General features: G+C 53.0%; 5 protein-coding genes across 5 annotated transcripts; all 5 read right to left on the bottom strand.

The window, feature by feature from the left end:
• Nucleotides 1-908: 908 nt before the first annotated feature.
• On the bottom strand, nt 909-2,758 carry J4E79_010125 (uncharacterized protein; the record flags this gene model as incomplete). Its single annotated transcript, XM_049358965.1, has 2 exons — nt 909-1,839; nt 1,890-2,758. 2 exons carry the CDS (start codon nt 2,756-2,758, stop codon nt 909-911), a joined length of 1,800 nt encoding a protein of 599 aa, XP_049206698.1.
• A 2,077-nt stretch (nt 2,759-4,835) lies between these two features.
• J4E79_010124 (uncharacterized protein) lies at nt 4,836-12,249 on the bottom strand (the record flags this gene model as incomplete). Its single annotated transcript, XM_049358964.1, has 4 exons — nt 4,836-5,225; nt 5,288-12,018; nt 12,074-12,138; nt 12,188-12,249. The coding sequence occupies 4 exons, from the start codon at nt 12,247-12,249 to the stop codon at nt 4,836-4,838; spliced, it is 7,248 nt and encodes a 2,415-aa protein (XP_049206697.1).
• A 563-nt stretch (nt 12,250-12,812) lies between these two features.
• J4E79_010123 (uncharacterized protein) lies at nt 12,813-14,843 on the bottom strand (the record flags this gene model as incomplete). Its single annotated transcript, XM_049358963.1, has 4 exons — nt 12,813-13,574; nt 13,621-14,628; nt 14,690-14,700; nt 14,750-14,843. 4 exons carry the CDS (start codon nt 14,841-14,843, stop codon nt 12,813-12,815), a joined length of 1,875 nt encoding a protein of 624 aa, XP_049206696.1.
• A 1,615-nt stretch (nt 14,844-16,458) lies between these two features.
• Nucleotides 16,459-20,056, bottom strand: J4E79_010122 (uncharacterized protein; the record flags this gene model as incomplete). The annotated part of the gene is made up of 10 exons (XM_049358962.1): nt 16,459-16,628; nt 16,679-16,796; nt 16,845-17,008; nt 17,060-17,605; nt 17,657-17,788; nt 17,840-19,029; nt 19,082-19,266; nt 19,316-19,776; nt 19,832-19,910; nt 19,967-20,056. 10 exons carry the CDS (start codon nt 20,054-20,056, stop codon nt 16,459-16,461), a joined length of 3,135 nt encoding a protein of 1,044 aa, XP_049206695.1.
• A 4,330-nt stretch (nt 20,057-24,386) lies between these two features.
• Nucleotides 24,387-26,183, bottom strand: J4E79_010121 (uncharacterized protein; the record flags this gene model as incomplete). Its single annotated transcript, XM_049358961.1, has 1 exon — nt 24,387-26,183. One exon carries the CDS (start codon nt 26,181-26,183, stop codon nt 24,387-24,389), a length of 1,797 nt encoding a protein of 598 aa, XP_049206694.1.
• Nucleotides 26,184-27,350: the final 1,167 nt, after the last annotated feature.

The following is a 27,350-nucleotide window of genomic DNA, read 5'->3' as shown; positions in this document are numbered from 1 at the left end:
CCGGAAGGAATTACGACGTTCCCGGGAGAGTAACCCATCCTGGAGAGTGTTTGATTGTCGTAAGCCCATGACGAGTGCTCTTGGTTTATCTGGCCAAGTTGTCGCTTGGCAGCGGGCTTGTTCTGAATACTGAGCAGGCTACTATGTTCCCTCTCGAGGTCCATCTTCGTAGAGCGGCAGAATGTGTACGCAAAGGTAGGCGGGAGGATGACGAGGAGAGAAGTGGTCTGTCGCAGTAAAGATCAGGAAAGGAGGCTGAGTTTGATCCCCGTGCCAGGTCATCTCAACAGCGCCACCACGCACGAGTGATTGGCCTGAGTCCTATGGGCGCTGCTTCGCCCCCCGCAGCCTGGCAGGCCCCAAGGTGAGTACAAAACGTGGCGTACAGCATGTTGAAAGACATAAATCTAGTGATAAAGGCGATGGATATCGTTTTCCATCTATGCAGCGATGATAACGAGCAAAACGCGCGTGTAGAAGTTGCCGTGTGCAAGGTGAGGACGCGACGAACACGCGTGCGTCTGTTCGGGGTGCCAAGGCCCTTAACTTGATTAAGCCTAGCCTCAACGCGCTTTAGGTACCGACTCGCAGCCAGGGCTCACAAGTGCTGGAACATTTCGACGGAAGAGTTCTGAATTTGCTATGCGCCAATAGCATTATGTATCAGCCTTGCATTGCCCACTGGGAATTTGCGAGTGGAGGTCATGGGTCAGCATATAGTACACTCGAGTCAAATGTAACGCTGGTTTCCGAAGAGAGAACATCTAATTAACATACATAACTACCGAAAACCAAAACTAACGCTCGACCAAAACATCGCTCTAAGGGGTATCGACGACAAATTCTATGCAAATGGCAAACTCCTCACACTTTTCATCCTCTCCACATCTGCCACCACTCCGTCTCTTCTACCTCCTAAAGCTCCATCCCCTCTTCCTCGCCCCAATATCCGTCTGCGACCTCTCCAGCGTCGGCATAGCCGTGGTCGTAGGATCACTCTCACGAGGCCTCGTCAGCGTCCTCGCACGACTCCACGCCCTGCCCCTCATACTCTCACCGCCATCAGCCAGTTCCCTCTCTCTTTGTCTCCTCTGCTGTTCTTCCGCACTCTGTTGTTTCCATCCGCCCTCAGTCCTATCTTCTTGCTTCTCTGGCCACAAAATCTGATGAATGACAACAGCGCGCACGTTCATGAAGATGACGAAGAACCACATCATGACGAGGGCGATGGTCATTGCGCAGCCGATTAGCGCGATGGCTCTGTTGTCGTTGAGGGCACGGGCGATGGCGAAGGTCGATGTTGTGAGCGCGGTGTTGGGGAAGATGAAGGAGTACCATGTCATTGCGAAGTCCATCTTTCCTCTCCTGGCACATGACCAATGCGCACCGACGCTGACGAAGAAGAACCATAGTGCGAGACCCCAGAGCCATAGTCCCATGTAATTGGCGCAGATCATGCCGACTTTGCCTGCGAGCTCGCCGTTCCCTTCGCCCATGAAATCGCTGGGTACGGTCTTTGGGAGCTCTTGACCCATCATGATGACTCCGGCAATGGTGAAGCCAGATGGACCGACTGAGATGAACATACCCGGACGGAGGGATTCCTTGGGAAGTTTCTGCGTCATGAGACGGTAGATGAAGGCAGCGTAGATCATGAGCGACACCAGGAAGCCGATACCTTGAATGACATACCCAGTCAGGATGATGGTGAGTGAGATGGTTGGATCTTCGACCTTGGGCGCGAGGTTACCAGCATGAGGTCCGATGATAAGCAGAGGGTATGCTGGGAAGATCCAAATGGGCGTCATTTGAGAGATAGTAAAAGTCGTGGTTGACCACCTGTCGTTGTTAGCATATTTGTCAGTATACAATGTGAGAGAGGAACGAACATGAGCAGGTAGATGCCAATGGAGAAGCAAACAGCAAGGCCACAGTCCATCCAAAACAACACAATCATGCATTGCTCCAACCACTCACCCACCCCAGCCATGTCAACTCCAAACTGACTGATGTTGATCAGGATGATACCAAAACTGACGATAGCGGCGGGGATGAACAGCGATTCTGTGGGATGCAGGAATGACGCCTTGAACGTTCGGGGATAGAAGTAGAACCGGCAAGAAATCATAGCGACGTTGAACAGGAACAGCACAATGTTGAGGATGAAGAAGATACACCCAAGCGCGTAGATGCCGTGGAAGCGGAACGGGACAGTGTACAGGACGTTGGCGATACCACCGGTAGCCATGGTAAGACAGAACCAAGTCCAGGTGAAATGCCGTATCCGCTCCTTGAAGCTCAGATTCGTCCTCTTCTCCGGCACATCTGAATTTTGAACGCTGCGCTTTGTACTTCTGCTGGCGACAGCAGCCAATGCCGCCGGGTTCTCGCGTATGGAATCGTCAGTCTTCTCCGTAGAGTTCGTGTCGACCCTCTCGTTGTCGTCGCCATGGTACTCTATCTCTTCCTCTTCGCGCTGAATCTGCTTCTGCACGTCGTTGGAAAGGCCTTCGGGCTCATCGCGACTCAGGGGCGTTGCCAATGTGAGGCTGGGATCATCGAAGGGATTCTGGTTCGTCGGATCCGGATGCGGTGTCGCGACATTCGGGTGCGAGCGCCATTGCAGTCTCTCCTCTGCACTCGACACCGAGGCGGTGGAGGAACTCGACGCCGGTCTGTGGACGACGCTGGAAAAAGGCGGAAAGCTGTCGTTAGTAGGCAAGCGGCCTATCGCGAGGTTCTGCGTGTTGCGGTTCATGATGCCAAGGTCGAGCCGCAGCGGTACATGCGGGGCGAGCGAATTGGCAGCTGGAGTCGGAAATTGTGGTTCAGCAATGACCCAATGATGTCACACCCCTTTTTCGCAGTTGCACGTGTCGAGATCTTCGACTCGACGCCAAACACAAGAAAAAGACTGCACAAAAAACCTCAAGACGAACTGCTGTATCCTGAAACAAAAAAGTCCGGCGATAAGAAACCCTATGTACCTGCACGCGCCTCCCATAAGAGCACCGCTACAACAGTTTTTGACCAGCCCCCCACCCCGTCGATCTGCCGCACTTCCAGTCGCGACAAACCAGAAGCCAGCAAAGTTGCGTCGACATGGCCATAGCGGCCACACCATCTCGGCTATCTAGCCGGTGCCCTAGGAAGACGCGTTGTTAGCGGCAATGCGGAACATAACCCAAGAGCAAACCCAAGCGTTTCAGAACTGTCCATCTGCAGGTTGCCGTCACCATCATTTGTGTGGCTGTGTTCTACACCCGTTCCTTCCGCGTCACTGGCGGGAATAGTTTGTCTCCATGATAAGGATTCGACGTGCCAGTGGGTTCTCGGACGTTCTGACGTTTCGGCTGGCCAGGGGCCGACCCGGCCGAGAACTACTGCCCAACACCAAATTTCAAACCATCAAGTGGCCCAACATAAGCACTTCTACAGATTCAGCTCTGACAGTCGTTGGTGTTTTGCCGGGCGTTACTCCGCGATACGACAAGCAGGCTCACTAGCAAGCATTTCGAGGTCAATGACGCGCTGGACCGTACAACTTGTAGCACGTCCGTTGCTTTTGAAACCGTTTTTCTCTACATTCTCATGTTGATCTCACGGTTATTACGGCTGGAGATCCCCTCACGATTCGTCTGACACGTCACGTGCGCTCCTTGGAGCTGGCAAGAACGGCATCTTCGATTGCGACTACACTGCGGAGACCGTTAGCCTACAAGTCTGTCCTTAGTTCGGATCCGTACGCGTGACGTACGGAGACATGTATCCGAATGTACATATTCTGAACCTTCGATTCAAAATTGTAAACAGGTTATAATTTTGTTAAGAGCTTGCAGCCGAGATGCATTGTCGAACTCGCTGCAGCAATTTACCCTCAAAACGAATACTATGCCAAAGAATATACATTACCAGCATGGAACGTGGTGACACAACAGGAAGCTAAGCACGGCAACCTACTCCACTTTTACCCGTCAAAGAGGGTACCGTCTCTACAATGCCGAGAAATCTGCGTTTATACCTCACGGACAAGAATCGGCATATAACATATCAACTCCAGAATTTCGTCTAGACCACTGAATCCGTACAGCTGGTAACCATAGTGCATCTTGTGCCGTTGTTCCGCCTGGGTACTGGCAAGCACGGCAGGAAAGAGAACGAGCCCGTTCTACAAATGGTACACATATAGATGTTCTAGATCAAACTCGTTCTATACTTTCCCCGGCACATGCCATTGCAGCTTGTTCTTATCCACAAATCACGTTTGCATCGCGGGCAGTGAGCGTCTTGTCGACCCTCGACAGTACTAGACCCAGTCTTTTCGGATCCTTCCATGCGTGTCCCCACGTAAAGCAACGTCATGCAAGACCCTTCATGCATTGTCAGCAGCTCATGCAGATACCAGTGTTACTCCTACTGCCGGGCTACCTAGTCAGACCCTGTGGCGTGTACTGCATCTTGGACGGTAAGCACGGCAGGGCAAGATACCAAAGGTAGCGTTCTATCCGCTTACCTTTTCTTGACATGTGTCCACCATCACCGCAAGAAATCCACACAATCACACACAACGAATGAAAATCATCATGAAAGCAGCAATTCATCATTAACCCCACACATTCCATATCCCTCAACACCAAAAGCACCACTGCAATGCCGCTGGAGTCAAAGGAAGAAAAGGTTCTCGTAATAGTACACGAAACATCGTCCATGAAAGCCCGTAACTCCACGCCTAAAACCATGCCATGCCAACGCTAATGCTACCAATGAACAACCCAACCAAATCATGACACCATTCGTCCCACACTCTGCATGAAATGATGTCCAGAACGAACAGCCTACCAGAAACTACACCACCCAATATAATGCTGACAAAGATTCTCCAAATTCGTCGCCTCCTTAATCAACCGATCAACCTGCATCTCCGTCCTCAACTCCTCACCCTTCCCGAAATCCTTACCCGTCAACTTCTCCTTAACACGGCTGAGGACCTGCAAGGCACGTGCATTCTGCACTTCCTTAGCGTCGACGTCGTTGTTCTGGGGTGGGGCGATGGAGGAGCGGTGGCGGGGGCGACCGACGATGCTGGGCATTTGGTGGGGGTCGTTGGGGTTGGGGTTTGCGGGGTCGGCGACCATGATGGATTGGCGGCGTTCAGAGGGGTAGTTTGGCTCCGGGGAGGTGTCGCGGTGGTTGAGGCGCCAGGTTAGGAGGGGGTCGTGGATGAACTGTTTGTGGGGGTTAGTAAATCAAATCATGTGTGATTATTGGGGCAAGGAAGGGAACTTACAGCTTCAAGCACAGCCATGACACTCTCCTTGTTGCTCCTCAACACGCGCATGACGTGCTCGCAAGTCGTCCGGTAGCTACCCTCGATATTACTAACTTCCATGGCATACGTCAACATGCGCGTGAGACGGAACGGTACGCGTTCCGGGTACTTCTCCCGGTGCATGGCTACTTCGAAACAGTCGCCGAAATCAATGTGAATAATGTTGCCGGTGACGCGGTCCAGCATCAAGTTACTAGGGTGGCGATCGCCGAGACCCAGAATGTAACCGACCATGGACATGACGGCGAGAGAACGCGTGTAGTTTGTGCGGCGATCAAGCCAGGCTTCTGAGGATTTAGATTTGAGCCACAAGACGCGGTAGAGATCCTGGCCTGTTGTGTTGTCGAGCGCGTAGCCAAAGACTTCAACCTTTTGCATGAGCGTGAGGCAGTCGTAATCAGGCGCCATCTGCAGCATGATGCGGTGCTCAATGTTGAGGAGAATCTTTCTACTATCGCGGTACTCGCGGATGAGCACATGCAGAGTGTCGCTGTTAGGGACCCAACCAAGCAGACCGGATTGCGTACTAAGCGGGACCGCGGCGTAGCGTTGGATATTAAGGTGTCGCTTACGAGACTCCACATCGTTGGAGAGCAGCGTGTTGCAGAGACCGAAGAGTTGCATGACACGCTCGTCTTGACGAATGTCTTCGTGGCCCTTGAGGACATGGGTGTGTGCTTTCCCGTCGCTTCCGCGCATTTCCAGCTTCCTGGGTCGCTGCTTGGACTGGATGACGGATGCAACAGGGTCAAACGAGATGATGCGGATAACCGGCTTGCCAACCTGGTACGTTCCAGGAACAGCAAGTTCAAGGTCATGCGCGTCCTTGAGCTTTGGTGAGACATACTGCAACTCAAGCGTCATCAAGGACGGCAATTGACGAGCGATCTTGCGGAACACCTGGTAGTAGAGATCCCATGCCTGGTTGAGGTCGCCTATTTCACCGGATGTCCTGAATGTATTACACCAGTCCCGGGCTTCTTGGAGTTCGCGACCGAATGATTGGATGAATGAGATTTCACGTAGAGTCTCAGGTCCCTTGTCGAGCATCGCATGGAGTGGGGCGAGAGTAGCAAACATGCCGTCGATGTTGTGATCGCCAAAGTAGAGCCTACTGGCTTCCTCAAGACCCTCATGCCATTGCTCATGCCAGAGCACAGCAATACGAATGAGTTCGTGACTCACAAGATCTGCTTGTTCGACCAGCTTCGGCGAGTGCTCGCGCATGGCCTCCATGAGTTCCTTAGCGGATCGCTGACGTCGCGATACATCCGACTTCATCGAGACAGTCAATGGGAAGACCAAAGCCTGAGGATGTGCCTTGCCGACTTCGATAAGCAGCTGATGAATCGATTGCCGAACCACGGCGTTGGGTTGGTTGACCCTAGCAAGCAATTGGGGAATGACTTCGAGCCATGTGTCGATTGGCACAGACTTCGTGCCCTCTGTGATGGTGCGGTTGACGCCTTCCCGTCCACCATAGCTGAACCATAGGGTAAGCAACCTCAGCGTATCCTGCAACGAACTAGTTGAAGACAGTGCGATTGACTTGAAGAAGCCCTGGATAGCCGGGATGACGTGATCGTGGATGATGTTATTAGGCACTTCAGTAGCCTCTCGGTCAGACTTGGATGTGATGGAGTTGATGACTTCGAAGTTGGCGAGGGCCCACGCGTGCCAGGCCTTGTACCATTCCTTGTTGTAGCGAGTCGCAGCCGCATATGCCGCTAGGATCTCGTGAACAAACTCGTGCTCCCACTCGCCGTCTTGGAGCTCTTGCTGCCAGTCACCTTGCTTGAGGTAGCATTTGGCGAGTAGGCGATGGCTCTCGGCTAGTTCAGTAGGCGAGGCACCTATGGACGACCCGTTTAGCATGCTTGAACCATTCATACCATTGACTCCACTGTGTCCGTTGGTGGCAGCAAAGGGGTTTATGTTCGTGAACATGTGCTGACCATTGGACATACCGTTCATGCCGTTTTGCCCCATCATCGGGTTAGTCGCAGCCCGAGTCCGCATCGCAAGATCCTCAGATAGTCGTCCGGTGAAGTCCTTCATACTATCAAGAGCCTCCTGCTTGAAGTTCTGATCGGCCCACATGTACTTGTAGGTCGTGTATGCGACTGGGTGCGAGATCTCATGCGCGTTGTTGCGGACGAACTCAACCACAGTGCTGTCGCCAGTGCTCTCAATGTCGAGCAACTTCTGGAGCGCCTTGTTCGCGAGGTTCATCCTGTTGCTCTTGCGACACAGGTTGGTGTACTTGATCCACATATCGGTACCCTCCTTTGGTGAGATGACGAGTTGTCGGACCTTGATCATGCGCTGCCAGACTTCAGGGTTTGGTTGTAGCCCTCTAAGCCGCTTCATCCAAGTCTTGCGCATGCTTCGCTGCTTCTCAAGATTGCCCTCGTTCTGCTTGTACTGCATAATCTCCTCGAGCTCTGCCAGCATCTGAACACGAATCATCGGCAAGTAAGCGCGCTGGTATGACTCTCCTAGAAGCGAGCTCAACTCAGTGTCGAGACCCTTTCTAGCCTTGGCGATCTCGTCGACAGCGATCTCAAAGCGGTTGTTATGAATATTGAGAATGGAGGCGAAGAAAGCGCGATCGGGCGACTGTTCCTTCATGACACCGAGATAGTTGTCCATGTCCGCAAACTTGCCCAGACCCCAGGCGGCCGTTGCAGCGAGCGGTGCTATCGCCTTACGATACTCCTGCGTCGCGTTGGCCCACTTCTCCTTTGATAAGCTGGAAAGCAGATCCCACTCTCCTAAAGCGTGCAAGCAGCGCATCTTGCCCATAGTGACATCGAAAGAGTCGGGTTCTTCGAGTTCGCGCCTCTGGTACGCAGCAAGCGCTTCGTCCCACTTCTGCAACTTCTCGAACCAAGTCTCTTTCAACTCAACGTCGGCGTAGTTCTGCGCTTTACGTAATATACCGAATGCTGCGTCGGTCTGTTGCAGCTGGTTGTTGATACTGATAAGGGCTTCCACAGCGCTGGAATTCTGTTCCGCGTTGAACTCGAGCTCCTTGTAGTGCAGTGCCTTGGCAAAAGCGTGGCACTTTCCAGCATACATACCCAGTATCCGCACGTCGATGGGTAGAGCCTTGTCGTCGTGCTCCATGAACTCTGCCAGGTTGAGTAGGACTTGGAGAATCTCCGGCGGAATGTTGGGCGACGTGAGTGCAGTCTCGATAGACCGAACAAGCTCTTCTTGATACTGATCGTAGAGCTCAGTCCAGCATGAGACGAACGCTGAGTTGAACAAAGTACGTGCGATGGGGTTATACACACTACCCAGTGGTGTGCAGGCGCGTAGTGCCTGCTGTGGCGACTCTCGGAGAAGTTCAACACTGAACCTTCGCATCCATTCGATCCAGTCTTCCTTGGTGGTCTTGTTAGAAGCCTCCCAGGCCTGCTTGAGATGCTGCTGGTTGACCGCCAACTTCTTAGTGAGGATCTCCGCAGGGTTCAAGTCCTCATCGTCTTCGCCGTATCGCTCATCTGGGCTGAGATCTTGAGGTAGTGGCTCGCCTTTCTGCAGCTTTGATACGATACGTCCGTAGTTCTCATGGGGTACCTTGTGCGCAATGAGAATCTTGTTGACGGTCGGTACGAAGTGGATGTAATCTGGGCCAAGCTGGAAGATGAGTGCGCAGAGCGTCTCGAGCGCAGTCTGCTTGAGGGTTGGCTCGTTACCAGAAAGTACTCGGCAGAGGGGATGAACGATACGCGCAGCGAACTCAGAGACGTTGACTTGCTTCGATAACCGTCCTAGTGTTTCGATAGCATGTCTCCGGATCTGAATGGGTTGACCTGGCTTGTCGAACATAGTGACCATGACCGGAATGATAAGATGCATGTACTCTTCCGCACTGGAGCCGAAGATGAGGAAGGCGTGTAGCACGCGCTCTGATGGCAACCGCTTGCCGGTCTGGTCCGAATCAAGAACACTGAGCATCAGAGGCAGAACATCAGCCAGGTAGACCTTGAACTCGCCCTCCAGCGAGCGGGCGATAGCCTCAATCAATGAAAGAATGGTAGCCTGTAGCTGCGGGCTGCTGCTCCAATACTCCTTGATCGTCGCAAGGATGCTGGGCAGATAGGGTCGGATGTGTTGGCGAACAATTCGAACAAGCTGGCTAAGCTGATTGAAGTAACCTTCGGAGCGTCCAGCCGGCGTTGATCGGATAACGTGAAGGAAGCCAGGTACAACTTGGCTCAGGAAAGGGACGCACTTCAATCCCATGGTCGCGTAGATGTTCATGACAGCTTCGACGATGGCAGTGTGGTACTGCACAAGAGACGGATCCTTAAGTAGTCCCATGAGCGTGCTGATGACAATTGTGGGGTAGTACTCCTCATTCGAGGGTGTTGTGCCTTGCATGATGAGCGAGACATCAGTGATAGCCTGCGCTTCCAGGATGAGGTGCTTGTCTGGCGACTGTTCCATGATCTTCTGGTACTCGTCCGGATCCAGGGCTCCAAGGGTACCCATGAGCCTAACAGTCTCCCTTCTGAGTTCACCTTCGGGTTCCGTCTTGACGATGCTCATCAGAATGTTCATCAGTTCTGGATATTCCCGGTACGGTTCAATGACATAGCCGGCATTTGTAGCCAGCTGTCCGAGAGCTTTCAGAGCCGAGAATCGCTTAGCATCCGACGTCTGATCTTGCATAAAGTCTAGGATGACGGGCATGAGATCTTTGATGTACTTGACCATACCCTCACCGCCGACGGTGGCAAGGTCGCCAATAGCCTTGAGCGTTGTTGAAGCAACTTCAGGGTTTGAGTCTTTGCACTTGGGCAGCAGAACCTCGACGATGGGATCTATCAGTGGTTTGATGAGGCTGTCCGCGGCACCGACTAGACTACTAATCAACTTGGCGCTCTCTTCCTTGCTGCGAGGGCTGTTGGCGTAGTTGACCTCAGTCAGCAGCTGAAGCAGGACTTTGCGCAAGGAAGGGAAGACGTAGGCAGGATTGACGGCCGTCAGGCGACCAATGATGGACATTGCAGCTTCTCGGATGGCGAAGACCTCGTCATTGAGAGCGAGGAAGAGAGTGCGGACGTTGTCTGCCTTTCCGAGATGACGGTCAAAACGTGCATCCAGGGCCATGAGGACATCCCACCGAATGTCGGGTTCAACGTCGCCTACGCCGACAGTTAAGAGCTTTTCGATGATGTCGCCTACCACCTTTGTCGCATGAGTACTAGTCTGGTGGACAATAGGGTCCTTGACGAAGAGCTGACAACAAGTCAGGGCGGCGCGCTTCCGAATCTCAGCGTTATCGGCCTCAACGTATCGGATGGCGACATCACGGACGAACTCGTTCAGCACGTGGCCTGTAAAGTCGAAACTACCGAGTGTGTGTAGTGCCAGTGCAATCTCTGCCTCCCGCTGGGGGATGATGGAAGGGTCCTTGTGGTCGCGTGTCCATATTTGTGGAGGTTGTGAGATCTGGAAGGGGCTACCGAGGGGTAGGAAGTGCCGTCCCGCGAGAATCTGGCTAAGAAGATCTAAGAGCTTTTCTTGGATCATAGGGCGTGATGGTGGTACGTAATGCGCCATGTCGACAAGAGCTTGGAAGAGTGCGTCGCTCAAGCCGCAGGAGAAGATGGGATCCAGTAACCGCTCAACAGACTTGGTGAGTGCCTGACCAACGGCTGCCGCAACCATGCTGAGACATTGGAAGATGGGCGCTTCGTTGATGGCGGCCTTGTTACGAGCCTTCGCGATCAGACCCTCCTGTATGAAGCCTAGGATGCCCTCCAGGTATGGTGAGATGGCGACTCCGACCGCGTTTGCGATCTGTCCAATGGCGACGAATGCCTTGTCCCTGTCGCGGTCCTTCCTAATGAGACCCTGGAGATGTAGCATGCACTGGTGGAGGTACTTGGTCGCAAACTCGGTCGGCGAGTAACCAGCGAGGATGGGTATGATGAGCACCACCTCCCTCCGTACGAGCGCATCGCGGTGCTCCCGGTACTTCAGTACGTGCTCAACTGTCTCCTTGTACTTCTGGTCGTTCATGAACATGGCGCTCTTGTCGAGGAGCTCCTTCATGGTGAGGAGGGAACCGTGAATCGCTTCGTTCGTGTTGATGGTGAAGCCGCGTAGGATCTCGTCGTAGACCTTTCCGAACCATAGCTGACGCATTTGGGAATCGCGGGGGGAAATGATCTCGAAGCAGGCGCTGATGGCTTCGGCGGCGGACTCCCGGATGAGGACCTTTGGATCTCGTAGGGCGACCCAGATGACCTCGAAGATTTGCGCAATCCATTGGTACATGAGCGTAGGCGAGTTCTTCGCCAGTTCGCGCAGGATGAGGACAGCGGCGAAGCGTCTATTCTCCAGGCGCTCCAGCTGCAGCCACTCCAGTGCGCCCTTGACCTCTGCTTCCACCAGCTCCGCCGTGAGTGTACCGCCGGGCTTCGCGAGTCGTCCGAGGGCCTTGGCCGCGACCACCATGGCTGTGATGTCCTGACCCCGCATTACCGCCCGAAGGTATGAGGCGAACCGCGTCGTCTTCTGGCCCGCATCGTCGCCGCGGAAGTCGATCAGGGCGTTGAGCGCGTGGATACCGCCGATGCGTTCGTTCGAGTCGGTGCCGGTGACGATGAGACCCGAGATCTTGGTGTAGACTTCATTGTTGAATGTGGTGAAGACGTTGGGCGCGAGTTCTGCACCACGTCAGTTTCCCATAGCTTGGGCGGGGTTCTTCGCGTTGTCTCTCACCTCGATGCGCCGATTCGACCTGCTGTCGCAGCGCGGTTGCTGCTCGCTGTCGCGTCTCGTCATTTCTTGGTTTGTCAGCTGCCTGTCGCAATGGTTGTACTGTATGGAGCTCACTTTGACCGTAGGTCGTGGACTATGCGGTCCAGGTTGGCCGAAAGGGGACCCTGCTGCGACATCTTGACTGCTTCAACGGAAGCCTTTCGCAGCAAGAGTTTGCGGTCTCACTCCATCCATGAAAAGGAGCGAAAAGAGTGTTGTAGAGGGGCGCGTGGGGAGAATTGGTGTTGCCAAAGTTACTGGACGCTGCAGCCGTATGTCACGAACGCGGACTAGCGCATTGACCTCACGCGAGCCTCGGGAGCTAACCCAAAGCGCACACCGGGGATCCGCAACACCAGCCCGTGATAGCAACGCGGTGAGGATAGCGGGTGAGTGTGGCCAGGCCGGCCGCACGAGCAAAGGTAAAGGACTGGATCAATCACCCCACATACCATCTATTCCACTTTTCTTCGTAAAGGTAAAGTACCCGTGTCAGTGTTGTGCACACCATAGTCCAATGACAACCCGGTATTAGAGACACTTCCCGCTCAACATGATACATATCCATTCACCGCGCAGTATCACATTGAAAGAGTTCCATAACATCAGGTAGTAGAAATTAGGTATCACACACTACAAAGCCCACAAACAGGCTACCATCCGTGGCCGTTGTGCAGCCGTCCCCTCACCGTGACATGTCTTAGCCAGCCAATACGCCCTCTGCAACATGGCCAATGACTCCACCGATCTGTCCGAAGAATATGGACTTCAAGATAGTCTCACCCTCACCCACAGCCCACATACCCGCGTCACTCAGCCTCTCCTTCCATTGACTCTTCTCTTCGTGGCTGAGCTCTTCCCATTTTCTCGCAGAGGCGTGCTTCTTCAGGACATCTTCATCTCCAGCGTGAACCTCTGTACTGAGCGTGCCGTCAGATTCAGGGTCATGATGTATGACAAGCGCCTTTTGTTGACCGGATGGCTCGGATGGCTTGGTGTCAGAGAGGACGTGAGGGAGGTGGAGATGTAGTAGATCAGCGATCCGATGTGATGTCTTGACCACTGGTGAGTCCGCATTGTTGAGGATGGCGTTGTGGCGTTTCTCGCGCAGTGTTTCGCCAAAAGTCTTGTGCTGGCTTGCTGCATTCCGCAGACTGGCGGGAAGTATGCCTTTGGTGAGGTTGCCCTCTGGATCTATGAGTGACTGGATCAGGAGAGCGGCCACTGCGACGACCATGGCGATGACGAGATAGGTCGCTGCTGTGAACATGTTTCTCGAGCGTGCCGTCTGGAGAACATAGCGTGACCCGATGTCCTGTAATTGGAATGTTTCGACGCTGATCGTGTTTCCCAAAGACGTACTCGCCAGACGCAGATACTGGGGTGGCGCTTGACGACCAGCTGGTACTTCGGGCTTGTAGAAAGGAGAGAAGACAGCCTTTGTCATTTGCACTTCGTGGACCTGCTTTTGTTAGCACGTGTTGGGCTCTTCTGGTGTCTGCGCTTACGTTATCATAGCTATTGAATGCGTGAAATGAGCTCAGAGAATCTCTGGCAGATCCATGGTAATCCATCGTATACACCGTCAAGGATATATCGATCGCTGCGATCGCTATCGCAATTTGGTAGGCGCCATCTTTGTCTGCATCGAGCAAGCTGACGTCCATATCTGTAGCCGCCTTGACATGCTTGGGCATCGCTTTCCGTAGGACAACGCTTGCCGGACCTTCTTCGTAGAGATGAATGAGGAGCAACTCCACACCGCTTCTGCTCGGCTTGTTCTTCAATAGTAGCAGATGTTTCGGCGAAAGCCACCGTACACATCGCAGCTTACTCCTTGCGCCCTTCTCGACGTGTGGCATGGTGTAGAGCTTCCTGTGCTCGTTCTTTCCCTTGCTCTTCCTTGAATCAAAATCCCAGTTGACAGTCTGCACGAAGACTTCGGAATCGGTGACGTAAGCTAGCTGATATTTCCCCTCTTCTTGTGTCCAAAAGTCCATGTCGTTAGCTTCCTGGCCATTATGCAAATTGATTCGCCCTATGACGTCCTGATTCGTAGGTCTCGTAGATGTAGCGGCGAAGATGACGACTTCGTTATCGTCTCCAAGACTTGATGCGATCGCTCCGATGCGTCTGCTGGGTGTATTCGAGGTCGATCGTTGTGGTTTCGAGAGTTTCACGATACGTTGGTAGGCTTCCTTTCTTGCGGAACTCGATTGCGGTGCGGTGAAGAGCGTTGTCTTGCTGAGGTACTCAACGTTTCCATCTCTTTTCTCAGCACTATTCGGATACTTCAGCTCGAATGCCCTCAGATGTTCATTGTTGCCCTTCAGCCGGTCATCTTCACTGCTGTTGTTTCCAGCGAACAAAACAAGGCCATCTTTCGTAGACAGGTTGTCCAAACACGTTATCGAGTCGTCCTTGCTCGCTTCGATTTCCGCGAATGGTTGTACGGTCGGCGCTCGTGAGGTGAAGTCGAATGCTGTGATTTGGTTTTTGACACCGGATCGTCCAGCCTGATATGAGAAGTGGTCAGCAGGCGCATCGATCGCGTTTTGATATAGGGTCAGTACTCACACCCCCACCACCTGTATTCGAGTCAGTCTGGTTGGCGATGTCGGCATGAGGGTAACTTACCTCCTACAACGAGGACCCCAGGCCTGTTACTCGCAAACGTCGCAGCGAATATCGGGTACCCCGTCCTCGCCTTGCTGACTGTCGGACGCGACATATCCAGTTTCTTGCGCGCGCAATCGTGTGCCGCACTAAACCACGCTTCCCAACCAGGCGTAGTCGCGGGAAAGGCAAAGGGTTGATCGGAGAGATAGTCGCGAGATCCAAGAGTCGCGTAGGGATGAGGAATTGTTTCGAGGTAGCACTAGGTGTTGTGCGAGTGAGGCTGCCGGCGCGATGCTTGTTACCACGTTTCGGGTTGCGATAATCAAACAAGCGTCATAGGCGTCGTCCATGGCTTATCGATAGCGCGCGCGCCGCGACTTCCTCTCGCGATCGACAGGGCGACAGCAGCTCGCCAATCTGACGTACAGATCGTCTCGTGATGACCCGATTGCAATGGCTTCGAGTTTTTTCTTCTTGTTTGCGCGCTCGTCTCGTGATGATCCGATTGCAATGACCTTGAAAGGTACTTTGGGTGACTTCGAGTGTTACTTCGGGTAATCGTGTATGAGCTTCAGATGAAGAGGAGGATGATAGATGAAAAAGTATCGCCCAAAAGGCGAAAGTTTATACTCCGACCATCCCCAAGGCAGCAGAATCTCCGCCTAGAGCACACGATATTAATCTTGTGGTTTAGACGGTACTGTGGTTGCTGTCACCTACCAACACCGAAGACATTGAACCAACCGAGAACTGGATATTGGATACATCACCAACGTCGATTACGTGTTGTCGTCACGACTGCAAATCACTCTAGGAAAATATTTTGATGTCGATGCAGCCTACAAGGCAGCAGCATCTCCGCCTCTAACATATGGTCCTTCAAACTCATGGTCGAGATGGAACCGCAGATACCGTACCAAAACCGATACAATGGAGCCAGTCAAGACTTGTACATTTCATAGACTGCAAGGTGTCTATTTTCTCACTTGAAAAAGATGCTGCAGTTAAATGATAGTCTCAGATCAAGGTAACGGATTTGCATAATGTGCTCCTATAAGAGGAAACAACTATCTACTGCGGCCTTTAGGCCTTTGCAACAACCTTCATCACGCATACATGATTATCATTCCAAAGCAATGGTGCCTCTCGTGGATATCGTCCTCCTCTTTTCATAACATTCGTACCAACCAAACCCAACGCCATAACTACACCCACACCACACCACCTCGACTATCAGCCAACTACCGGAACAAACCTCCGGATTCAAAACTTGTTCCCAAGAAAGAATCAAAACGCCAAAATGCTCGCTAAAAGAGGGGGTCCAGCTGCTCCGCAGGCCCACCTGACCGAAGAAGAAACTGAACAGGGTTGCAGACTACACTGGGGATAAAACATGCAAATTGAAAAATCTGGCCTCAATGTAGGCTCCACGGTGTTTAGTTTGCCCCTTCTTTGAACTGCCTCACAGCTCCTTCAACAGATAGCTTGTGGTGCCTCCTCCTTTCGATCTTGTATGTGCGCCGAATGGTGTTTGCCGGAACTCCAAGTAAGTGTTTGCCGTATTTTTGTACGTCATTCCAACATGGATGAGACAGCCTTGTGCGAACTTCCATGAGCCATGCTTCTCCAGCAACATCTGGGGCGATCTGTCCGATGGCGTTTCGAGCGACGTATGCTCGATCTTCCATTTCCTGGAGGACGAAGGCCATGCTATCGATGGAGCAACTCTACTGCTGCGGTAAGCCTGGCTGGCCGTTGGCAGCAGCTGCTTGAGCCTCGGCGTGGACCTGGGCGATAATATCGGCCTGGTGAACAGCACCCTGAACCACTTGTTGCTCCTCTGGGCTGAGGTTCTTGGTAAGGTTCTCGTAAAGCGCGGGCTGCTCCTGTTGGAGACCTGAGTACAATCAGCATAAGCTCTAGCGTGACTCAATGCGGAATACTTACGGAGCAATGCGTGCTTGAACATGCCGTATGGCTCCACCTTGTCAAGCGGTGTCTCGAGGAGACTTTCCTCTTCCAGCTCGTCATCGTCATCATCATCGAGCGAACTGAACTTTTGCGCCTGGTTATGGTTAGCCTGCGAATTGAATATCAGAAATGGTGTTCTTACCTCCTCGTTAAGGAAGTCGAGGTAAGCGGCACTCTCATCCTTGACATCCTCAGTCTCGTCCGCCTCGTTGTTCCAGTCGGCTTCTTGTTCCCACTCCTCGTCTTCCTCTTCTTCGAATTCGGCGGAGTAGTCAAAGGTGTCTTCCTTCTTGGCTTCTTCGCGGTCTGTGCATTTGTTAGTCATTGCGGGTGGGATGGATCGGAATGCAAACTCACTTTTCAAAGCCGCGGGGAGAGTTTGGAACAATCGGGTAACACCCTGCAACAGACGTGGCCAGCCTTGCTGTACGCTGACAGGGACGTTCTGAGCTGATAGGGTAAGGAGGGAGCAGATTGCAGAAATGCACAGCTTCTTGTCGTGAACTCGGGTGAAGTTGTCGATGCTAGAGAACCAGAGACTGAAGAACTTGTTCGTCCAGCCGTTTGTCTCCAACACGTGCAGTGCCAGGGCGGGGTTGTAGTAAATGGAGTTGATGACCACTTCCATAAGATGTATCCTCAAGGACTTAACTTTAGGTTCATCGTTCATCAGGACGTGCATGGTAAGTCCAATGAACTCTGGGACGTAGTCATCAACATGGCCACGCATGTTGAGCATGATGATCTCTGCGAGCTTGCAGCCGCAGATGCGATCAACGCCGCCAACCTTGTCGTCCTTGAAGATCGTCCTGACCATGTCGACGATGGCATCGAGGTATTGCCGATTTTGAATCAAAGTTGGGGTACCGTAGTTGACGAAGTTCTCGAGCGCGGGAAGCATGTCTATAAATGGTCAGCAAAGGTACCGCGGTTAGCAGGGAAGAACGCGCATACCCTCTAGATATAGCTCGGCACCGGCCTTGAATGTCCTATGTATCAGCTCGAACGCTTGCCACATGGTGCCGGAAATGCTCTTGGCGGCGAAGGTACAGCTGTCAATGATCTCGAAGACCTCGTTGTATAGATCTGTCATTGGATTAGTACGGAGATGAAGAGTTGAGTTTTCGGGTCAAGTACCATAAAGTTTGTTCTCGAGCGTGATGGTAATGACAGGCATAAGAATGGTCTCCAGATGTAGGAGAACGTCGGGAGTACTCTCAAGCGTAAGGATAAGAGTACCAATTGTCTGCAGTACACCAAGCGCGGTGATGCTCTTCTCGTCAAGGAAGTCGCCGTACTCGCTGTCTTCGCCCTTCTCTTGGTTTCTTGATACCAACTCCCGCACAATACGCAGGTAGGTGTCGCGCAACTGTTCGCTGAGCGCTACAGCGAAGGGTGTAAGTTCCGGGGCGAAGACCTCAACAAAGTCCTCCATCACGTTTGCGAGCGCATCGACGTCGACTTCGTTGGCGAGCTTCAGGAGTTGTTGCATGACCTGAGGAATGTTTTGCTTCATGTTGGTGCGAATGACGTCGTGGCGGATGAGAGGCTGCAGTGACAGAGCAGCGGCGACACGGACTGGGAGCGTAGGGTCGGCCATGGATTCGAGAATGTTGCGGTAGATGATGATGAGGTTGTTCGGGTCCTTGAAATCGAGCTGTTCGAACTTCTCGAGTGTGTCGCATGCGCGTGCGCGGAGGAAACCGTGGGGGCTGCGGAATTCGGGGAAAACATGGCGGACGAAGAAGTATTCGACCTGGTCTGCAATCGGACTCTTCTTTCCCAGTATGACGCCAGACAGTGTACCAATCATGCGCAGAGCACCTTCCTTCTCTCGCGGATTCTTCTCGTTATCGGGAGCGGCCTCGTACTTGTTGACCACCTCGTTGACAAAGTTCAACACCGTGAACGTCTGCTTACGACGGCTCTTGGTGAGTGTGACTAGGAAGTTTGTCGCGGCGACATCGGGTGCGGTTACGTCCTCGTAGAAGTTGAGCTTGCGGTGCAGGTATTCTTGTGGCTCTTCCTCGAAAAGCTCAATGTCCTCATCCGACTGACACAGTACTGGGAAGATGAGATGCGCGATGAGGTTGTCGGTGTGTGGCTTGAGGAGAGTCCACATGGACTTGGGCTTGACGCACTCGTCGAGGAAGTTGAGTGTGTAGTACAAGCTGGCCTTTGACAGCCAGACTTGCTTTCCGACCCACTTCTCGACCTGTTGGAGGTAGACCTTGAGGATCTCGGGAGCGAAGTTCGTGATGAAGGTCTTGGCGACCTCGGTGTAGTCGATCTCGTTGTTCTTGCCCAGCGCGGACGGGTTGCCGTACCTGTTCCCTGTTAGCCGAGCCCGCGTGAAGCGTGCAGCATCGTATCGCGTACCTGACGAACAGTCTGTTCAAGTTCGCGTACGACCACTTCTTCGCCTTCCACCAGTGGTTTATTTCCCGATCGTCGAGGTCTTCGGGGAGGGACGTCTCCGGGGGTTCCTTGCCGACGACGGTCAAGAAGAGTGTGCACCAGCCAACCATGACTTGCTGCTCGCGCAGGGATGCGGGGAGGTCGAACTGCGGGTTTGTTAGCTGCCGACCACATGTTGTGTTTGCGGGATCGTACGTAGATGGCATGCTTGTACACCTTGAGCACCGTCCGTAATATCTCTCCAGCCTCCAGGCTCGTCTCGCCAGCTAGCGAGTTACCGATGTTAAGCAGCTGGGGGAATGTCATGGCGACGATCTTGTCGAAGTCCGCCCGGTTCTCGCCCGACTTGAATCTGTAGATCTTGCATATCGCCAGCAGGCACTGGACACCGGCGAAGACTGACTCGATGTTTCCCGCGTTCAGGAGTTGAACTGTGATGTCGAGGAAGTCGGGCCATTTGGCGGGGAAATCGTATGCGAGTATCTTTTGGAGGGTAGGAATGAGCTGTATGCGCACTTGTGGCGGGGAGGCGACGAGGACAGGGACGAGGCGACTGCGGAAGGCGGCCTTCTCTTCCTCTGGTATGGGGATAGCCTGGCTGTACTCTTCGGCAGGCGACCAGCCCTTGGAGACGCGGTTCTTGAGGTAGACGACGGCTGGGGTAGATGTTAGTGACCAGGGCCTATGGGGCAGCAGCAGGCGCATCCTTACTCGACAGGCGCACGGCGTTGTTCTGTTCCTGCTCGAGGACGTTCAGCAGGCCATCGACGAAGCCTGGCTTTTCTTCGGCCTATATGTCTATCAGTTTTCCGTCTGGCAGGCAGCATTCCGGCCTTCAACACGCACATGCTTGAGATCGAGCTCGGCTGTCTGTCTGATGGCGGCGTTGGCGTCAAGCGTCGCCTGGATCCGGTCCCGCAGGCCGGCAACGTCCATGGTTGCGAATGTGCGGCAGCGTCTGCGGAGGGCTAGGAGATGGCCTAAGCAGGACGGCGGGTGGGTGCGGTGAGAAAGGGCAGTGGGGGTTCGGGCGAGGTTCCTGCTGTCTTTGCACCCGCAAGCAGCGCGTTGGGGTAAGAATTGGCGGGAGGGACTGTGTCAGGATAAAGGCACGCGTGCTTTTTCCCTCGATTTTGCGCCTCGTCGGGCTTGTGCAGCTTGTGCGGGACGTGATGATGGAGGGGCAGTAGTTAATTTTGTGTGGATCAGAATCGCGGCTTTCCCTCCTAGCATCGTTAGCGCACGTGGCGGTCAATGCACTCTCCATGTCTGAGACCACCACGATGCATGCTTTTACTCATCACCACACGCGACCGACGTCGTTCCTTCCAGTAAGCCAACGAGCATCGTGAGATATCACAGCGACCATCCAGATATTGACTTGTCATGACGCGCACGCATTCCCTTGTCGAATAGCGGCGACTTAGCTCGCAGACAAAGCCGTACCTGCAGCCTCATACTTACCATTCGATCTAGAGTACCCTGCATCATCGGGATAGCGTACACTGCAGGCGCTATTAACATTAAGAGGACCCTGAAGCAACACACAAAGCAGTAAGTATCTCACGACAGGCTCCTACCCATTCGTCGTGTTCGTCCTCGCACAGGATCTAGACCTTCACGCCTGCGCCTAGAACCTATCGGCAAATGCTGTCACTGCCGGACCGCTTGCATCCGCACCACACCGCAGGCCTACCACACCCTTATATCTTTGCCACAATCACCCGAGGTTTGCGCTTGCACATGCAACAAGCATGCCCGCTGATTGTGCAGCGCCACAGCTCAGGTACCAACGACATGTCAGCACTTCACCTTTTGCTTTCCTGAAGCTTCCGAACGAAAGCGCAGTCGACGAAACCATGACCACCACTTTCCTATGTTGGAAAACGCGAAAAGCATTGAAGTATCAATCACATGGAGACTTCGCAAAGGCTGCGGGCATCATTACGATCTCGACTCCAAATCCAGGCAGAAAATACCCCAAACCTCCATAGAATGAATCTGTATCTTTTTGGGTTGGGGCAAAATGAACATGAGTAAGTGAAGTATCCAAGAATCGGACGGTGGAAGTATTTATTCGCCGAGAGGGTAACCAACAGGTCACTAGGCCGAAGTTGAGGCTTTATAATATATTTCATTTGGAGATACGGAATAGCATGGCTATGAGCAACATTGCGAACAGATGCATGGTTCTCTTTATCCCATATTTGGAATTCGCAACTCGAACACCCCACAAGACGGCCAAACACATGGTGCAGAACCCATTCGCTTTCCAGGTCAAACAAAAGATCTCTCTCCATCATACCGTTCATCACCCATTCTTGAACACAGTGGAATGTGGGTAGTGCAGTAAGAACTGTAGCGGAGAAGCAGACTTTATATATCTGTCTTCCTTGGCAGCAGCACCCAAAATGACCTACTTCATGCATGCGTACGGTTCAATCGAGTGGCCAGCTGCATTTATGGGCTGCCGATCGACTCGCGCATGGCGATATTCTCTCAATCTTTTGTTTCAGAGAAGTCGGAGGATTGCGTCATCGTTGATCTTTATGGTGAATTTTGGAGGAGAGCGACAGACGCAACCATCCGTCTTTAGATTTGGCTTTTTGGTAACTCTGTCGAGGGTATTCATGATGAAGAGAGAAAGAGCCGGCTGTCGTGATATTTATGCGCACTCGGATTGCCAGATAATAGTATGTCATCGCATGCGACGGTGGAGACCATGTCAGATTTTCTATCTACCTTGGAACGCCCAGAGATGGACGAAGGATAAGCCATGCGCACACTTTCCCGGGCACCATGTGGTACTGATGCCAAATTTTGAGGGAAACGAGTGCCCGATCGAGGGCATATGGATATTGTCTCGCGATTTTTTGAGGGGTGCTGAGACCGAGAAGACATCCGAGCAGTCCAAAAACATGTTTTAGAACATAGCAGAGGGATCGTTGTGGAACAAGAGCAGCCTTGGCCACGCCATCGTCAAGATCGGGTTGTGGTTTGGAGAAAGCGAAGAAGCAGAACAGAACATCTAGGGCTCTCTTACTGCTTTTTAGAGTCCTCTAGATGAGGATGTAGGATAAAGAAGAGAAGAAGAGAGCCGCGATGGTGTTTATCTATCCCACTCGTGCACGGTGGCTCCTCGACTCGGACAGTGGAGAGACGCAACGTCTCCTTCTCGAACATGCGGGGCTACGGTGCCATTTTAGAACAGCCAACATGGACGGCGGTATCTTTTTTTTGGTTGTTTCTAGTTATGTCGAAAGGCCGATGGCAACACAGAGTCATGTAGGTGAGGCGGTGATTTTCGAGAAGTACGCACTTCTTCGGTGCACTTGCATGGATCCGTCGGTTCCAGATTTTCGGTCATCCCAGTCATCTTTCATGCATTTGGGAATTTGGAACGCGTACGACACTCCATAGGGTCGTCCGCTTTGAATTTTTGAAACCGCCAACACGCACATGGCATCGACTGAGCACCCTTTTGGACAAGGCAAGAGCAGAAGTGATATGGGAAGTCAGGACCCGAGAAAACCGAGGGGTTTATATACCCGTTGAGCGGGCGCTAAGAGACATGCAATATCGTCCATGTACTTTCGGGAGATTAGATGTAGAGCGGAAGCAGCCAGAAGCGCCGACATCACAGCTTCTTATAACCATCTTTGGTCGAAAGAACAGCCAGGCGCCAACGCCATACATCACTCCTATTGTCGATTTTCTTCCTCTCTGTTCTCCAGCGAACATCCACGGATTCCTTTCGGATTTTGAGTCGCGCCAGACATCCCATAGACATAATGCTCGTCGTTTTCGATTCGCGGAAAGAAGAGGGAGACAACATGAGTCTGTCGAATCCCTTATTTGGGTCGTAGGAGCTCTTCATACGAGTATAGCCTGCTTATTTTGAATCTTAGAAAGCTGAAATGAGTTGACTTTCTTTCCGGGAAAAGACGAGGCAGACAGCATGGCGTTATTGTTGCTGTTGTTCGACCCGCAAGACCTCTCCATATTATAAGGCGTGCTAAATTCTGGTGTTTATGCAGACTGAAGTTGGCCACTTGTTTTCGAGGAAGAAGAGGAAGACAACATGTTGTTAGTGTTGCTGTTGTTTAGACCACCGAAGCTGGTCATCTAGTGGGACGCACGTAGTTTCGGTGTTCATAGAACTATATGAAGGTCGCTTGTTTCCGCGCAAAGAAGAGGAAGACAACATGCGCTTATTGTTGCTGTTGTTTGGACCGCCGAACCTCTCCATAGTATGTCTGGCTCCTAACTTCGGGTTTCGCGGACATGTAGGTTGACCATTTCTTTTCTAGACAAAGACGAGGGAAGCAACACATAAAGTTTATCCCTGTTGTGTTCTGGACCGCCGAATCTCTCCATGTCTCTCATGCTTCCGGTTTTTGGTGTTACGGAAGTAAAAGGTGGAAATGTTTCTTGCCCGCAGGAGACGAAGAGAACAGCATGTTGTTAGCGTTGTTGTTGTTGTTTGCACCGCTGAGCCCTCGACAGCGATATAGCCAACGGTTTCTTGGTGGAAGAGCGTATCGGGGAAGAGAAGCCAAAAGACGACATGTTGCTAAGCTGTTGCTGTTCGAACAGCGGAACTCTCCATGTGTTGTGAAATCTGGCTTTTTGGTATTTGTGGGAAAGAGTGTAATGAAGAAGCGAAGAATGAGGAGAGGTCGAGAGATGTTTGATATGCTCGACGGAGGAAGCACAGCTCATATAACTCCATAGTGTGGAGTTTTCGAGAGATCGCCGAACACATGGTAGGCTTGGGTATGTTTTTGGAGAAAGAAGCAGGATTCTCATGATGGTCCTATCTTCGAATTTTAGTGAAGAAGAATAAGCAGTATGATGAAGAAGTCTCAGTACCAGAATCCCGCGCAGTATTTATACCCCAAAGACTCGTCCCAAAAGCCGGCACACGTGATGCGCGCCGGACCCAAGGCCCAACCCCAGGCGCCAACTCAGAAGTACCACTCACATCACCCATATCAAGCATGCGAACCAAAATATTGATGGCGAGAAATACCATTGCTTCTGAACTAGGAGTATAGATACTATTTGATCTGTAAAATAATGCGCGCCATGTAAATGCTACCCAATCAAGAAACGCCGTGCAAATGCTGCTAAACCCAAGAAGATAAAACGCCGCTCAATGCAAAAAAGAAGCAGAGCTTATGCTGACCAGCAGCTGATATTTTCATGTCCCATCCCATCATCCCATCATACCTCATAACCCATAAACCATTACCAAACCCATCTCTTAACCAACACTCTTACCCCTCTTTCCCTTGCCACATTCCCTCTTACTAAGCGGCTCATCAGGGAATACCCATCCCCTGACCCTCTTAGCCTCCCTCTTCTCGCCGAGCTGGGGCTTAGGAATCCAGGTATCCTTCTCGAGGTAGTTCTGCCTGGTCAATGCAGCCGGGCCACCAACGTCCATGCGCCAAGTACCCATGCCCTCGAAAGGGTTTTCCTTGGCGAGCATGTGGAGGTACCAGAGAGCAAGAGCGGCGGTGAGCTGGATGTCGCCGGTCTCAGGGTGGGAACCGGATGTAGAGAGGCGAATGGGGGCGGAAGTCTCGAGGTAACCGTAAATGGGGACGCCGGCTTGGGCGTTGACGGTTGTGGGGTCGGGTGTGGAGAAGGAGGATGGGCCGCCGCAGCGGACGCAGAGGAGCTCGATCTCGGTCATGATGAAGCCGTAGCGGCAGCCGTGCTCGCGCATCACGCGGTGGAGGTGAGCGAGTCCTTGGAGGTAGAGGACTTGCTTAGGTGGTGACTCGCTGCGCATACCGGTGTTCCATTGGTCGTAGCACTTGACGAGACCGACGACGCGGCCACGGCTGTCGCCGAAGAGAGTCTTCTCGTAGTCGGAGGGGTAGTTGGAGACGAACTCGGGCTGTGTGCGTTGGCCAGCGACAGGCTTGATAGAGCGCATGACCATGTGAGAGTTGCCCTGAGCGACCTTGAGAGCGGCATTGACCTTGTTGGCGTAGTAGTTCGTGCAGATGTCTTGGAGCGCCGACTCGTTTTCTGGCTGCAGGTTTTGGCGGCAAGGCTGAGGAAGGTAGTTGGCAGGGACGGGAACCTCAAGAAGAGGAAGCACCGAGGGAATGGACTTGATGGTGGTAATGTTGAAGTCCTCCCAGCTGCGGAGATTGCGGATGTCCCACCAGAAGTGGTTGTTGATGCCGCGTGGTGCGCTAGTGACGCGGCGAACAAGAGATGGGGAGGGGTTGGTAGAAGAGAGATACTCAACCAGAGAAGATGTAGCAGGGACTTGCTGGAAGCTGTCGAAGCTGACATCGGTGAAGGAAGGGTATTGTACAGCTGGGGCGGCCTCAAACTCTGGGATAGTGAAGTCTTGCGAGCAGGTGGAGGTAAAGCTGGGCATGTCCTGAACCGAAGAGTATGCAGAAGGAAGGGAAGTGACAAGGCTCAAGTTGGACTGAGGGGCACTTGAAGCAGTGACGTAGCTGGGCATATTGCGGTAGGTGGGGAAGCCATACCGGCTGATGACCTGCTCATCAACACTTCCAGCAGATGCGGAGCGATCATGGCGGGCTCGGCTAGCTGAGGTGGAGCGAGATTGCGATCCGATGTATGAGGATCGACGAGGAAGCTCAGGCTGCTGTGCGAAAGTGATGGGAGAGTTGAGGGTAGAGAGGTTGAAGTCGTATGAGGAAGCAGTTGACACAGGAGAAGTCAACTGGCTGTGAACGTTGTGCATGTTGTGGTTGAAAGGACTGGATCCACGGCGCGCCATCGAGGCTGGCCGTGAGTATGGGCTGTAGGCATAGCCGATGCTGGAAGAAGTAGACGTCGTCCTGCGATGTCTGATGGGGCCACTAGTGGGCTCTGCAACCTGATCTTGCATACGGACCTTGGGGAGGAGGATAGGTCCATATTGGCGAACTGGTGACCGTGGAGGAGTAGGACCAGAGATGTGAGGTTCTGGCGATGAGGCCTGGGAGTAGTATGTGACGTCCGAGCCGACGCTGCCCGGGATGTAGTTGAAGGGAGCAGTCGGGGGTGTTGTTTGACGGCTGTACATGATGAAAGATGTGAAGCTACCAGACTACTTCCAATCAGCACCAATGAACCGACTCGAGAATAGAAGCAGTGACTTACGCTGTGGAGACTGAGAATAGTAACAGGAAGAGATTATCGAATAGCGATTAATAGAAGAGGCCAGCTCTAGGTGTCTAAGACAAAAGCGCAAAAGATGGAGAAAGAAAGGAAATGAGACACGATCGACTCGTCGGGCAGTGCTCTAAATGAAGTGCTTGAAGAAGCTGATGGACTGGCTGATTGCGGCGCAGACAGACTTCTTATCCTTACTGTTCCCCGCGTAGAGACACGAGAACCAACGCCCACTTCGCGCCAAAACATCTGAAACACGATCCATCGAAGGGCCAGCACCCGGGGACTTGGACCGGTAGACTACGTTCTGGCGGTCTGGCGGCAGTATCAGAGCATCCTTCTACAGCATTCGAGCCTCACAAGGCGTCTGAAACATAGCGTGGCTGCTGCTTGGCTTGGGCGAGTACGTGGCTAGCGAACGACTCTGGATCTGCTATTCTTGCAGCGTTGCATACTCGATGTAGTATAGCGGCATGGAATGCTGCGCTGTCAATGGCTGCCGCGATGAAGTGGTATACCGAAGCGGTAAGCGGGCCAGCGACGCGCCTGCACATGGGGCGGTTGGATAACCTGAAACCGGCAGCCTCGGCGCCGCATAGCAGAGTTCTAGTGTCGTAGTACACTGAGGGACTTTTCTCGATGGGCGCTGGGGCGGCAGTTTGACGTTGGCAGCGCGAAGGGACGAATCGACGGGCGTGGTGTTGTCCGCTTAGCGCCTGCCGTGTCGTCCGTGCTGGGTCCCGCGCTGCGTGGGGCAGCTGCAGCCCGTTAAGAGTCATCGATGGACGAGAGGGGCTTGATTGGACCACGGCGCTCCAGCGTTTCGTTTCTGCGGAGCGATATGCATCTTCCCGCATGCCCGCCATGCACGAACGAGTGACTCACAATGGGCGGAGAGAGTCAATTCACGACTATAACACGCTTCCTAGACCGCCCACACGTCGACGCGTTCACCGCGTTGTTGTCAAGCAAGTTTCTTCCGGGTCTCGGGCCTCGCCCACCTGCTGCGCTGGCATCCGCCATGCCATGCGACTTCGACTCTGTGCACAGCCCCCAGCGGCGTCTTCAGCGTGGCCTA

Source organism: Alternaria viburni (genome assembly GCF_023758015.1).
Source record: "Alternaria viburni strain BMP 2772 chromosome Unknown scaffold_28, whole genome shotgun sequence".
Lineage (NCBI taxonomy): Eukaryota > Fungi > Ascomycota > Dothideomycetes > Pleosporales > Pleosporaceae > Alternaria > Alternaria viburni.
The sequence above is the reverse complement of the archived record's forward strand: the minus strand, read 5'-3'. Positions and strand labels throughout refer to the sequence as shown.